The 15,250-nt window shown below is 36.7% G+C and overlaps 2 protein-coding genes across 2 annotated transcripts in view; both read right to left on the bottom strand.

The window, feature by feature from the left end:
• LOC107658008 (integrator complex subunit 6-like) overlaps positions 1 to 14,216 on the bottom strand; it is a 22,968-nt gene extending 8,752 nt beyond the window's left edge. The window contains exons 1-5 of the mRNA XM_016446385.1: positions 13,825 to 14,216; positions 13,631 to 13,708; positions 5,815 to 5,964; positions 3,654 to 3,719; positions 3,053 to 3,205 (exon numbers count right to left, since the gene is read on the bottom strand). Of these exons, the coding sequence (XP_016301871.1) occupies positions 3,053 to 3,205; positions 3,654 to 3,719; positions 5,815 to 5,964; positions 13,631 to 13,708; positions 13,825 to 13,935 (558 nt within the window). The 5' untranslated portion in view covers positions 13,936 to 14,216. The remainder of the gene's footprint in view (positions 1 to 3,052; positions 3,206 to 3,653; positions 3,720 to 5,814; positions 5,965 to 13,630; positions 13,709 to 13,824) is intronic.
• Positions 11,947 to 15,250, bottom strand: part of pabir2 (PABIR family member 2) — a 23,168-nt gene continuing 19,864 nt past the window's right edge. The window contains exon 11 of the transcript XR_001630747.1: positions 11,947 to 11,957. The gene's annotated coding sequence lies outside the window, so the exon portion shown is untranslated. The remainder of the gene's footprint in view (positions 11,958 to 15,250) is intronic.

Here is a 15,250-nt window from a genome sequence, read left to right as displayed (position 1 = left end):
ATATATATATATATATATATATATATCCAGTGACAACAAAATACAGCATGGAAAAGTTCTTTCATCTTACTGCAGTACTGTCAACCCTCTTTCTTTCAAGAAACTAAATGGTCTGGGTAACAGCTCTTGAGAGACCATTTGTCATCATTTCAGAGAAGACTAAAATGAGCTCCAGCAAAAAAATCCTGTGTATAAAATTATTTCCTTTCCAAAAGTCATACTCATGGCCCAGTATCAGTCATAGCAGCTTTCAGATTCTTTATGCCTCTGTAAGAACATTATGATTAGTCAAATAAAAAAACAAAAGAGTCACAATTCTTTTTGACACAAATTCATGTTAAAAAGCGTATAACCACTCAGCTGTTTATAATTTAAACGCATATACAGTCGGATTAACAATCAAATTAACTTGTTTTTTGATTTTCTAAAGAAAATCTCAGTGGTGCTTGCGATCCTAGGATGCTGCTATTCAGTTGCTAAGGTGTTCGGAGCCAAACATTCAAACGAGGAAGGCCTCATTGCTGCAGGAACACTCTAAAAATGCTGGGTTGTTTCAACCCAACTTTGGGTCAAATATGGACTAACCCAACTGTTGGGTTAAAGTTTTACATAAAATATTTAACCCAAATGTTGGGTTAGTCCATATTTGACCCAAAGTTGGGTTGAAACAACCCAGCATTTTTTAGAGTGAACAGAAATAATAGTACTTTTTGTTAGTTATTGATGAGGTTGTTTCATTTCAGTGAAAACAAAAAGCAAGAACATGTTTCAGTATTTATAATTCCTTAAAATGGATTAATTCTGTTTTTTTTCTTATATTTTTGGAGATATAGAGTGACAAATGGTAATTATATGCATTTTATGTTAGCATTTTATGCAGTCTGTTATACTATAAAGATGTCATTGATTTTGAATTATTTTTGGTTAAATAAATATCAGAACATTAGGTGTATCACACAACCCTAATATACAAAACTGATAAGAATAGTTATTTCAACAAAAAAACATCAATTTGAAATGTAACGCAGGGAATTCTGGGAATTTACGGTTATTCACTGTAAATTATACGGTCTTTTTCACTTCCAAAAACGGTATACTATCGTAAAATTACATGTAATGTCCAATACAGTTTTTCACCGTATACAGAAGGGGAATTTACCGTTAACCATTTAACAGGTTTTTACTGTAGCATTTTTACAGTCTTTTACCGTTAAATTCACTGTCATTTTTTACAGTGATAAAGTGGGATTTTATGTATATATGAGCATTTTCAGTTTGGTTGTTATTAGGGGTGGGCGATATACCAATAGAAATTTGTCAACCGGTACAGATTTTGGACTATCGTCTCTATCGAGGCTTTCATAGGCACTGAACGGTTATTATGCTCACACTTCCATGTGTGCAAGTATCCTCGTAAACACAGTAATTTAGGTCTTAAGTGAATAGTTAAAGCAAAACAGCTGAGAAAGAAAACCGATGTGTAACAGTATTTTGGATCCGGGCAGTTCTTAAAGTGACAGCAGTCTAATATTCCTGCTGTCTTGTCATTCATGTTAATCAAACAACAAAAGAAAGAAAATCTCTCACTACTCTTGACTAAATCCCTTTTGTAACTTTAATTATATTTGTATATTTAATTTACACAGTGCATAATATGCAGTGTTTTTATACATTTAATTACTTTATACAATGTACGCAGCATTTCTTATTTATTTGTTCTACTGTAGTTTTTTTGTCCTATTGCTTGTAATTAGTTTCTTATTCTTATTTAATCGCTGACTGTTTACTTGTCTTCAGTGAGCTTGAGTTGTTTTGTTTATTTAGGCTAGTATTATTTTTTTTTGTGAAATTGACACTGGTGACAAGAATTATGAAATTTCTATAATATAAAAATTTTTTATATCATAAAGACTTTATTCAAACTCATAACTATGCATATTAGGACACTTGTTTAAAACCTGGTTTAATTTTACTCTATTGCACTTTACGCTGCTCTGTATTTTGGACTACTTCTGTGGCACTGATTATATCGTTTGTTCCTCTATAATCAAGTTTCCTCTAGTGTAAGTCAGTTTAGATAAGCATCTGCTGACTGTAATACTGTAAGAAAACCTGCACAAACTCTGTATTAATGGATGGACATCAGGGAGGAAATTATTACATAACACATGCACCATTTTATGTCAAAGATTACTACAAAGGTTGGGAGACAAATAAACTACTATTCAAAAGTTTGGGGTCTGTAAGATTTTTTTAATGGATTATAAAGAAGTCTCTTCTGCTCACCAAGGCTGCATTTACTTGATCAAAAATAAAGTAATATTTTTGTGAAATATTTTTACAAATAACTGTTTTCTATATTGTGATATTTTAAAATTTAATTTATTCCTGTAATGCAAAGCAAAATTTTCAGCATAATTTCTCCAGTCTTCAGTGTCACATGATCCTTCAGAAATCATTCTAATATGCTGATTTGCTGCTTAAGAAACATTATTATTATCATCATCATCATCAATATTAAAAACACTTGTTCTGCTTAATATTTTTCTGAAAAAGAGATTTTGATGAATATAAAGCTCAAAAGAACAGCGTTTATTTTAAACAGAAATCTTTTGTAACATTATAATTGTCTTTACTGTCATTTTTAATCAAGCCTTGCTGAATAAAACTATTAAATTCTTGACAAATAAATAAAATCTTACTGACCCCAAACCTTTGAATGGTACTGTCCAACACTGTGTTTGAATAAAAAACTATACAACAAAATCTCATTCCAGCTGCTGTTTGACCAGTTACTAAATACAGGACTTTTACAACCGTTACTGTAAATGTGTAAGCCATTAAACTGACATTACATGTAATTTGTGTTGTGCTTTTTTACATTCCAGTAAATATAGAAAATCGAAACACCCACTGTTTCTTTCCGCTCTTTTAACACCATGATATCTATCATTGTGAAACTCGGCTCTACCCAGACATCAGTCTGGGGGCTGTGAAAGATGGCATGCTAAATACAGATCACATTAAATAGTTGTGTGAAAAGGTGTCCCACCTGCCAGCACATGTGAGGAGATTTCCTCTCCAAGATAAACTGGGTGAGCGGTGATGGCTCCAGCTCATATTTGTCAAAAGGCAGCTTGTCAATAACCATCGGCTCACAGTCGATACAGGAAAACCGCACCAGAGGATGGGCAGATCGTGGAGGCTAAAGAGAGAGAGAGAGAAACAGAAATCCTCTGTAATACATTCTCACAATGGGTTTTTCAAAAGATATGTCTGTTAGATGGCCAATTCATCCTGTAATGACAGCAGCAGTGGGTAATGACCCATGTGTTATAGGCACATGACAACACAAGCTGTTCATTCCCTGAGCAGATAATCTCACAACACTCTGACTGAGCACTAAATAAACCAAAGAAGTGTTTTACAGCAAATAAAACACTGACTTTATTATAGGAATATGAAAAAGAGCCTCTATGTGCTCAAGTTGACATTTTTGGAGGCACCCAAGCCCATTGTGCTACTGATTCACAATATTGTAGACATGACAGAGAGGATGTCAGGAAGGAAATGACCTCATGTTAAGCTAGTGTTGAATGCTAAAGCTCTGGTGAGCTGCAGCAGTCTTATTCTGCTGGCAATGGCTCTCTCACAGTGCCCACAGGCTGAGCTGAGCTGTGGCACTTTGGCACGGCACCAGCTGCTATCTCTACAGTGTACTGTTTAAGAGAGAATAGACAGTGAGGGGGTGGGAAACCTCAGGACAGTGAAGCCTTTCCTCATGTTACTGCTCTTTTCAGCTCCCTTATCTTCATCCGCATTCATTAGCACTGCTCGAGCAAGATGAAAGCTAACCTTTAGTTTGCAGAGGTCATTACCTTTGGCTAATAAATTGCTTCATCCACTCGGCTCGGATGAGCCAATGCTAATACACCTATCCAAACTCCTTTTGCAATCCTAGTACTTTGCCGTTTTATTAAGGATCCTGTGAAATTTCAGCGTGCAGAAAGAAACAGCTGAACGTCTGCCAGGTCCCAGAGCTCCGCAGAAAGTCCTTCTGTGCTCGCTCATTAAATATTTTAGCCAATTCCATAGTGTTTTCAGCTAGATTTCCCACAAATCAGTGCAAAAAATATGTGCTACATACAGTGCTATTTTAGTATTATTTATATACTATTACAGTTTTTATAGTTTTTTGGTCACACTTTATTTTAAGGTAAAATTCTCACCTTCTTATATATATATATATATATATATATATATATATATATACAGTATATACTCCAAAATGTTGAACAGTGGTGTAAGTGAAACGCTGAAAAATATGACATGGAAAATATGTATCAGAACTTGAATCCTAAACCTTTCTTTTTGTTCCTAAACCTTTCTTTTGTTCCCATGTTTAAAAAAAATCCCCCAGATTTTCTATGTGGTTTTCAATGTTAACTGCAAGTACAAACATAAGTGCCAACCGAATTCCTATGCAGTTGAGAAAAAAAATTACATAGCAACATTTAACCTGACAGATGTTGTTAATTGTAGTTTATACAGTAAACAGTGAGTGGACACCAGATGCATTCTCTCTGTCCATACTGCAGGGGTCAGCACTCAGTTACTCACCCTCACGCATGCAGACTGAGCATGTGGATTAGCACACTGCCTCAGGGTTATCTCAGACTGCATGTCTCCTATTTTAGGTAATCCAGCATGGTTTTAATGTGTGCATGTAAAGTATCTGAATATTCTGAATTACAGATAATCCAATTAAATGTTGCTCTGTTTGATGTTGCAGAAGAAACAACACAAAGCACAGTAAATTAAGTTGATACCCGTGTGCTCTTGTGAAATACTGTTTGCTCTGTAATGTCTGCATGTTGCTACATCCATTCCTCCTCCCGAGTTAAGAAGACCCCCGTCACTACTGATGAAAGCATCTCCACTACAAAGCCTCGTTGAACGGATGGTGCTTGAAGCACTGGGCAGCATCAGGTTTAAAGCTTTGGACTACAGAATATTTTCCCATATGTTAGCTGGGTCACTCTCTTGCCTTCTGGTACACTTTAGATGTGCTGTGAAATTATTTTTGAGTAATGGCTTCTTTCCAGCTACTTTTTTTGTTATTTTTTGTTGATACACACTGAGTTTTCTGCAAATATATATTTACGTTACATGACCCTGGACCACAAAACCAGTCTTAAGTCGCTGGGGTATATTTGTAGCAATAGACAAAAATACATTGTATGGGTCAAAATTATTGATTTTACTTTTATGCCAAAAATCATTAGGATATTAAGAAAAGATCATGTTCCATGAAGATATTTTATAAATGTCCTACTGTAAATATATTAAAACTTAATTTTTGATTAGTAATATGTGTTGCTAAGAACTTCATTTTGACAACTTTAAAGGCGATTTTCTCAATATTTAGATTTTTTTGCACCCTCAGATTACAGATATTGTCCTATCCTAACAAACCATACATCAATGGAAAGCTTATTTATTCAGCTTTCAGATTATGTATAAATCTCAATTTCGAAAAATTGACCCTTATGACTGGTTTTGTGGTCCAGGGTCACATATATATATATATATATATACAAAATGTATTTGTTTCCTTTAAGGACAAAACATTCAAGGCTGGATGGAAGGTAAATTTGTTAAAATATTGATTGATCTGAAAATCGGGCAGATGTGTTTATCTCAATGTCTACTCTTGTTATGTAAGATGATTCTTATCATACTGAATATTACATTGCTATTATACTGAATAAAGATTGTTTTGACTCTCTGAATGCTGAAGGGAGATATTATTACCTGACCATAGTTGTCGATGCCAGAGACGAGTCTGTTGAGATTGAGCAGGTCGAAGGCGGCGCGGAGAGCGTGACCTAGTGTAGTCATTCCAGATGCCTGCAGGTTCTTCAGCTCGCTCATGAATGTGGCATGATTCTCTTTCCAACCCGCCTACCATATACAGGAAATACAAACAGATGATGTGAAAACCAGCTCCATATAACCTCGGCAACACTAAACATTCAGACAGTGACATTTACACAGTGAACCCAAAATGTTCACTAACATTCAAAAGTCTTGTAAGATTTTTTTAATGTTTATGAAAAAAGTCTTGTATGTGCACAGAGCATTTATTTGAGCAAAAATACAGGAAAAACGTGATGTTCCAGCAGCCATTACTCCAGTTTTCAGTGTCACATGATCCTTCAGAAACCATTCTAATGTGCTAAACATTTATTATCATCAGTGCTGCAAATAGTTGTGCTGCTTAATATTTCTGTGGAAATCGTGACGCATTTTTACAGAATTGTTTTCAGCATTTATATAAAATAGTTTTTTTGTAACATTGTAAATATCTACATTGTCACTTTTAATCAATATAATGCATTCTTGCTAAATAAAATGATTGTTTTCTAAAAAAAACAAATCTTACTGACCCCAAACCTTTGAACAGTAGTGTATTTAGACACTTAAAGGCACAATATGTAATTTTCGCCGCTAGAGGGCGCGTATTCAAAATAAACAAAGAAACAATAATAATAATAATAATAATTAGTTTTATCATACTAGATATGTTTGAAAGTTCTGTTATAATGCTACTCTGTGCGGTCGTCACCGGTCTATTAAAACGCACAACATATTAAAGCGTCTTTGGTGTTTCCATGTTTTCTACAAAACAAAACCGGAAATCGAGGGGTTATGACGTCATTGGCAGGCGACACAATGACACTATGGACACGGTCCGTGTCACTAGTTAAAATTGCTTATTTCTCTGGATTTAAACATTCTTCGAAACATTTGGGATAATGTAAGTACACAAGTCAGCAAAATATATAACACTGTTTCTAGTGGTTTTTGGATATTTTAATAAAAAAAATCTTACATATTGTGCCTTTAAGTCACACTTAAAAGTAACAAAATATCAAACAAGTTAGTACAAGCATACTTTCCTTTTAAATTATGAGAATAGAAGAATATGAGAACAGATCAAGACCAAATATTTCTGAACTCTTTCTGCTTGTCAAACGTAAATGAAACATCTGCATAGTAATTTCACACATATTTCACATATGTGTGAAATTACTATGCAGATGTATTTGCAAATACCACTTAGTTAGATTTTTATCTAATATGTAAAAGTGTCTCCAAACACCTTTAAGGCCTCTGTATGTATTATTAGAAACATTATCAAATCTTATGCAAACTATTACATAACAAACAGAAGCTTCCCTCCTAGTATATGTCAATCACCTGTAGCTTTTAGCGAGATCAAGCACTTTACTATTACAGCATTTTGTGTAATTCACAACAGGCTTAAGCACATGTTAAGCACAACAACACTACCTAAATGTCAGGTGAGAGAGACAGCCAAGTAGGGTGAAAGTAAAGTCAGATAATAAAGACCCAAAACGACCACAGGACAAGCTTCGCAAAGCAATTGAATGAGCATGAATGATTGTGGACCACTTATACTTGCACATGTATATGTTAGGTTATGACAGGCAGCCTGGTAAGAAGCAACACAGATCCGCTACATAAGGCTTGACTCGTTTTACTATCTTTAAAAGACATGTGGTTAGTGTGTGTGTGTCTGTCCCTGACCCACATTACCCCTCCCAGCAGAAGAATACAGTCATTACTTTACTGCTCACTCAAAACAAACACAGTAAAAACACCAATATAATGAGTTCAGATGCTGAGAACAGAACCGAGGTTAATAGTTCACTAAATTTGCTTTTACAAAATGATTCCTGCTCCACATGAAATGTACTCAGCATGAATAAATCAACACATTACATAAACATGCATGCATTGTAAATCCCCACAAGGGAGAGAAGACTTAACAGGTCAGATCCCGAGGTAGTTGAGCTTCACATGTGTGCGTGTATTGGGAAGCATTAAAGAACAAAGCAGGCAGAGATTTGTCCTGACAGTGTACGTCTCTATCCATGTATGGAACAAAAAAAGAAACCATTCAAGCGGTAGCTCTTCTAACTGGCACTCAATAATTCAAGCAACAGCGTAATTCTATTTTTTTTCCCCATCCGTCTGTCTTTCCCTCCGCATTAACAATTTATTGGCTCTGAAGAAGTGTGACTGCAATCAGACTCTCCTTTAATCGCACCCTTGTCCAGTGAGGCAGAAGAAGATGGGAGAGAATAAGGAATGTGAACACTGAATAAGCCAGGAAAAAGGATAATACCCTAATTGTAGCTTTAACAGAGGAAATGTAAACTCAAACCCTTCTTTAAAGAATAAAAGCCTGACGGCGATCCAACAGAGGAAAGAACAAACATTGTAATCCACATACAGGTCAATGTCACGAAAGCATATCCAGACCATATTTTACTCCAAAAGTAAAAGAAAAAATATTTTTACTTTGTGATATTATTTTTTGATTTTCGCATTACTGTTATGTACTAGATATTTCACTTCTGAAATTTTTATATTTGGATGTTTATTTATTTTCAGTGTGATTCTCATTTTCATTACTGTAATACGGTATTTTTGGGGGGGATAGCACAAATTGAAGGCAGTACAGCAAACACTACAATGATGTATAAACACTTTACAATTTAAATAATATATTATTACATATCAACATCATATTTCACCCCAAAACCAAAAGGGAAAAACAGAATACAATTATATTTTATATAAAGAAAATTAAGACTAATTAACCTATTATGTATTTTTGTACCAGATGTTTTTCATGTAAGATTTTCATTTATTCTCAAAAGTGATTGTCATTAGATTTTCCTTACTGTGATACTGTAATTACACATGCATAAATAAAGGCAGTTCAGCAAATACTACCCTGATGTATAAATGATTTCCAATATAGATAATACATTATTTTTATGCATTACAGTAATACAATGTGCTTAATTGTCATCAAAATAATGTCACAATGCAAAAGAAGTGGTCACAAAAATCTCAATGGTCTCTATTTTGCTTTAGGCGAATGTATAATTTCACATTTTTTTCGTTGGATTTTGAGGTGAAATATGAACCGGGTATCATCTTGACAGGTTTCATGAGATTCGACCATATATGTCCCCCCAGAGCAGAATGGAGAAAGCAATAACATTATGTTAGATAAACATAAAGCTGTTGTTTAGTTACAGAGAGCATATAATGCATTTTCTTTTTTCTGCTTTCAGAATTAGCGTACCATCAAACCTGGCTCTGTATTTCCTTGCCAAATGCAGGACAGGTGGCAAGACAAATGAGCAGTTTTACATAAACTGACAGATAAGGACTTGTTCCCTGTTAAGCTCCTGTTCTGAGGAAAGCAGCAGTCATATAAACACAGCTCTTGTGATTGCAGGAGGAATCATCACAGCAGAAAGGGCACGTGACGACCCGGGGTGGATTCACATGGGTTAAGCGACTGCCCTTATGGCCTGAGTATTATTCCAGGATCAGGTTGCCTTGTCCCAGGTTTTAATCTCTACTATCGCCTAAAGGTTGAGCTGATCACAGATAACCATTGAGCTCAGTTACATACACCCACCCAGTTTTGCAGGAGGGACACATCTGCGGTCTGCAGGGTGGTGCTTGTCATGTGTGATGATAAAGGCAGGGCAGGAACTAAAGTTGTCACTCTAATGGAATGAGAGCTGGTTAACCAGCCAAAGTACTGATCAGAGGGACCATCATGCTCATGACAAACAGATCTCCATTTTGACTCTGAGTGAATGAACTTTTTTTTTTTTTTGGTGATCACCTTTTTTCAGCTACTTGTATAGAGCCAATGCAAAGAAATGCAGAGAGTATATGTTTAGTTATATGTTGTGAATGAGGTTTAAGGAGGAGGAGCAACATTGTGGATTTCTGAAGGAATATTTGGCCTGTCTATCTGTCATGAAGAGAGGACCTCAGCCACTCCCATTTCATAAGGTTCAGAGCAAGATAAAGCATGATGCAGTCTACACGATAAACATAAGGCCACTGGATTCACAGATGAGATATTCCTGGGCTGCACCAAAATATTTTATGCATGCATCATGTATTATAATGCATGTAAATGTACAGTGACTCTAAAAGCTATTTGGACACTTTAGTCACACTTAAAATATATGAATTTCATTGCATTACCTAATAAAATATCAAGTGGGCTCTACAAACAAATGATGCCTTTTCAAAGTAACCTGATTTTTCTTACTCATTTTTGCATTTACTTTTAAGCAACTGGTCCCAATGTCGTTTTAATGGATTCATGAAGTTTGTTCTCCTCAAGTTCACACAGGTGTTATATCAGTGGAACCACAGGTAGTTTATCACATTAACTAAGAAACTGATCCACTAACATCTGACAGCTACAAAGTGTCTAAATACTCTTTGTCTTAAATCTAAAAATGAGAATTCTTTCATCATTTACTCACCCTCATGTCCTTCCAAATCCATAAGACTTTTGGGTAACACTTTATTTTACAGTGTCTTTGTTACATATGTTATATGTAGTTACTATAGTAACAGTAAATTATGCATAAATTACACTGTAACAAGGACACCGTAAATTAAAGTGATATTTTGTTATATAACGCAATGACATTCATAAAGTGTCCAAATGTTAGATGGGGTAATGTAAAAATGTAGAAGGTATAACGTAATATGGAGGTGTTTGCATTGTTTTCCAGAGCCTCATGGCGTAAACCACAAATGCAGTTACATTAATTTTTCTTTTCTCCTTCATTAACCAACGACAGAAACAACACAGTGTTTACGACAAAACAAATTCATTTCCATCTCTAACCTTTCACTTCAATGATAAGTAATCTCAACATTAATTGATTAAGAAAATTGCAAAGGGCAAAAACTGTGTCAACTTCAGAAAATACTGTAGGCAAGACTAAGAATAATGTTCTGCTTGGCCGGGGCTCAGACAACAAGAGAGGCACACAAACAGGAAAAGAGAGCTTTATGAGGACTGGAGGCTCAATGGAACTCTTCACTGTTTAGCTGCTGAAAATCTCATGAATAATTGACGGGAAATAAAAAAGACACTCTGTCAGATACAGAGGCCAGATTCTTGCTAGGCTGTATTCTAGTCGAGAACTGGGTTAGCCTGCTCGCTAATTCTGAAGAGACACTGCTTGGCTGAGAAGTATTTTTTAAACAGGAGAAACAAGCTGGCCACGAATAGCTCAGAGAGGGCTAAGAACTTATGTAAGAGGGCAGTTATAACATCTCATAACACTTTCTCAAACAAAGACATAGTAGGATAACAATGCCAAGCATTTGCCACTTGCACATTCAAAATTCCATCACGTAAGCGGCTAAAACATGCCATATGTCTACTACGAATCATTAGTGTATAGTATAAGCAGGAAAAGTAGTTATAGAGTTAAGTGTCACTTGGAAGTCAGCCTCAGATTATCTTGGATAAACTGGAACAGGGTGGAAAAACTGCATGACAAGCAGTGGAGTAAGAAAACCCCCCAAGACAGTAACTGGCTACCTGCCAGATAGTCCATACTAATGAAGTGCTAAAGCACAGAGCTACTCTCATTGTCAATGTCAAACCACAAACAAAGAAGACAGGTACCACTACGTCACATGTAGACAGTACACAGGCCTTGATTCAACTCCAGGCTGGGAAAATGATGGATGATACTTTGAAATTAGGCCATGCATAGTGACCACATAACCACAATTCCCACATCCAATATAATGGCACGTCAAGAGAACTGGCACAGCAGTTTACAAACAGAAGTTGATGCTGAACGTGGGGAGAGAAAGGTCTGAAAACTGATGAAGAATTGGGTTTATTTGCTTATTGGATTATTTTTATATGCAATATTGTGTGACAGAGGTGTGGATTTTAAGCATGTTGGTAAACACTACAAACCCTATTGTCATAAAAATCACAGCTCTGTTGAATGTACTCAGAGGTTCATGCCCATTCAAACTTTTGAGCATGATAAGTTGATTTTAAACAGCTTTTAAATGTCAAAAAATAAATATTTCTACATTTCTACAATATTTCTACATTTGGTAATTACATTGCATGATTATTTAGGTGCAAAATTAATATTACCTTTTTGTAAATTTTGCTCTTTTGAAGGCAAAATATATAATTTAGCTTATGTGATTTGTGCAAAACGAAAGAGTTGGGGGGGATCTTACAAAATATTTTTTACTAGGGAGTTATAGTATTTAATGAGATATGTATAATAGATAATATAATATAATATATGTATAATATGTATAATAGCTACAGAATATGTGTAAGACTGATGCATGACTTATGTAATATTTGTAATATTCTGGAATAGCGACAGCAAGTGTTAATATGTTCTTGCTTTGGTTCATAAATCAGAAGTAGGCTATATAGTCATTGCATTAATTAATAATAATTTAATAATAATTTATTTGGGTTTTTGGGGGGTTTTCAAACAATGTTACCACAAGGTCAGTTCTGGTCAGAAAATGAAGGGCGATCACTGAAGTTCAGTAGTAATATTGCTTAAAAAATTTATATTATATAAGGATGTTAACCTGGCCCTTTACAAAATTACAGCACTAGACTATCATGACTCATAAACATACACAGAAGAGCCAGAACTGTCACTGCCTCCTCAAAAAAAAAAAAAAAACTAGGTACATGATGCCCATTAATGTAATACATGCAAGTCTAGTCGTGCCCTTGTGTCTTAGAATGATCAAGTAATCCATTAAGCAAGTACTGACTGCCATTATATTCAGTTAGTACTCTGAGTAAAGAGATGTGTTTGAATACAGTTCACCACACCATCAACTCACAGACCTTGCTATCCCAAATGGTAAAATATGAATGGCTGTCACATATGAAAACAGCAAAACGCCTCCTAATTTCTGTACTGAGTTTATTGTACTAATAGCACTTTTTTGTATTTGTACAGGAAGCACTTATGGGAGGGTATAGCATGAAGTCACTGTGGTTCATGCCTTATATGTAAAGTTGGCTTAATAGTGAGCAATTAGCAATTATGCTTGTATAGGTATATCTTATGTTTGAGTAAACTTCAAAGATTGAGTGACCTGATGTGACAGGCACGTCACCTTTCACCTGTTTGGTGTTTGGGAATTTTAAATATGAATGGGAGGGAGGTGAATGTACTAGGAGTGGAGAGGGAAGGAAGTTGATGCTTGTTTTCAAGGGCAACTCACAAGCGTCTCCCTCTCTCTCATAAAGAGCAACGCAACCCTGCAAAGCATCTCCTCATTTGCTTATTGATGGCTGTTGCACAAATCAAATCGTGTTGATCTGTTCAGGCTACAGTGGCCAATGAGAATGCGAGAGGAGGGCACGCGACAGAGGGCAGGCCGCTTGTCCAATCCGGACCGAGTTGGCCCGTGCACGCGTCGCGCGCTACGTCACAGTGGATAATAAATCTCTCCGCCTCCATCTCAGCGCTCGAGAGCTTTCCCAACACAAAAGCAAAATGTCCGCCATGTTCAGAGGCTGCGCTGCTCCGGGTCTGCGGATATTTTAGCAAAAATTAGCCGTTTTCGTCACCGGGAGGCCGCCTGACCCGATGCTACGAACCAGAGGGACAGTAGAGTCTCACTGTCAGCAAAAGAAATCTACGCTTTAACCACATATAAGCACAATTTAGTAGTATTTATTTACCTTTACGCCGTATGGTGGATCATCGAATGTAACTAGCATGTACCTGTCGCCTCTACTAGCCGGGTCTCGGGCACGCAGCTGTTAAAGAAAACGAAACAATAAACATTAATTTAAACTGATCCTGTCATAGGGATCCTTAACTCCAACAAGGTACAACAGCAAGCTGAAAAAGTCGGGGTAAAATTATGCTTTACCTTCATAAAGATCTCAACCGCGCCTTTAGCAATGTCCAGAAACGTCGTACCCAAATAAGTGCGCTGATTCATAGAAGCGGACGTGTCTATCAGAAAAAGTAAAATAGGCATTTTGAAATGTATAGATAGACCTCTAGATGTTTGCTAAAATATCTACAATCGGCATATGACCTATCTCGCGGCCCTGGGCATGCATATATGTGTGTGTATATATTTTGTTATAATCAGACCCCCCCAAAAGAGGGTCGTACTGCCACCCTTTGCAGCCGCCTGATTCTCTATCTGTCTTTTCTGAGCAGTGCTGGGCTCGCGCTGTTAGAGAACTTCTCTTCCGAGCAAGACCGAAACGCCTTCGCCCCGCCGCTGCAGCGCCATTGGCTGAGCCGAGCCGCGAAGCCACGCCCACTCATGTATAAATAAGCAACGAGGTCGTGGAATTCCTTATACTCTCAGTTCTCCGCGAGCGGATCGAGGGGTGGACGGGGATGTTACGTGTCGCCTGTACGCGTTGTTTTTTTTCTTTTAATGGGCGCTTTTGCTGTTGCATTGCGTGTTAGACAGATTTGACACGTTCTTTTTTAACATATAGGTGACCCTGGACCGCAAAACCAGTCGTACAAAAAGTAGCACGGGTATATTTGTAGCAGCCAACAAAATAATCGTTTTTTATTTTATGCCTAAAATCATCAGGATATTGGATGTTAAGTATTTTTGTAAATTTCCTACCGTAAATATATCAAAACTTAATTTTTGATTTGTAATATGCATTGCTAAGAACTTTATTTAGACCATTTTAAAGGCGATTTTTTTTTTTTTTTTTTTGCACCCGCAGATTCCACATTTTCAACAAGTTGCATCTCGGCCAAATATTGTCTTATCCTATCAAACCATACATCAATGGCAAGCTTATTTATTCAGCGTTTAGATGTATAAATCTTTTAAATAAAATTAACCATTATGACTGGTTTATGGTTCAGGGTCACATGTAGTTTCATTTTCATCTCATATAAAGGGCGACCCCCTCCTCCCCTGATCCTGGTCTAGCTGTCTTGGTGGGGGTGGGGAGTTGGGTGAGCTTGGGTTCTGTGTGATTTTTATAATAATTGTGCCTCCCTCTGACCATGGAGAAATCCGTCCTCGTCCGCTTTCCCCTCCTCTTGTTTATCTCCTTCGAGAGAGTATAGGCAAGCGCCATGTTAATTCAACAATCCGCCTGAGACCATGACAACAGCGGCACAGACGCGGGAGAAGAAGCAGCGTTGTCAGGCGCTGGCTCCTCCTAAATCGCGCTCCTCGGCTTCCGTGGAGCCTCGCTGCACATGCCCTTTGAATTTGTGAATGTCAGAAAGGGACGTACCTGTTTGGAAGTCCTGTTCCCCATAATCCCACACACTGAACGCGCTGCGATAAATGTAAAGGCATTTGC

This window comes from Sinocyclocheilus anshuiensis, unplaced genomic scaffold (assembly GCF_001515605.1).
Source record: "Sinocyclocheilus anshuiensis isolate Anshui unplaced genomic scaffold, SAMN03320099.WGS_v1.1 scaffold227, whole genome shotgun sequence".
Taxonomy (NCBI): Eukaryota; Metazoa; Chordata; class Actinopteri; order Cypriniformes; family Cyprinidae; genus Sinocyclocheilus; species Sinocyclocheilus anshuiensis.
This window is presented reverse-complemented; position numbering and strand designations above follow the sequence as displayed.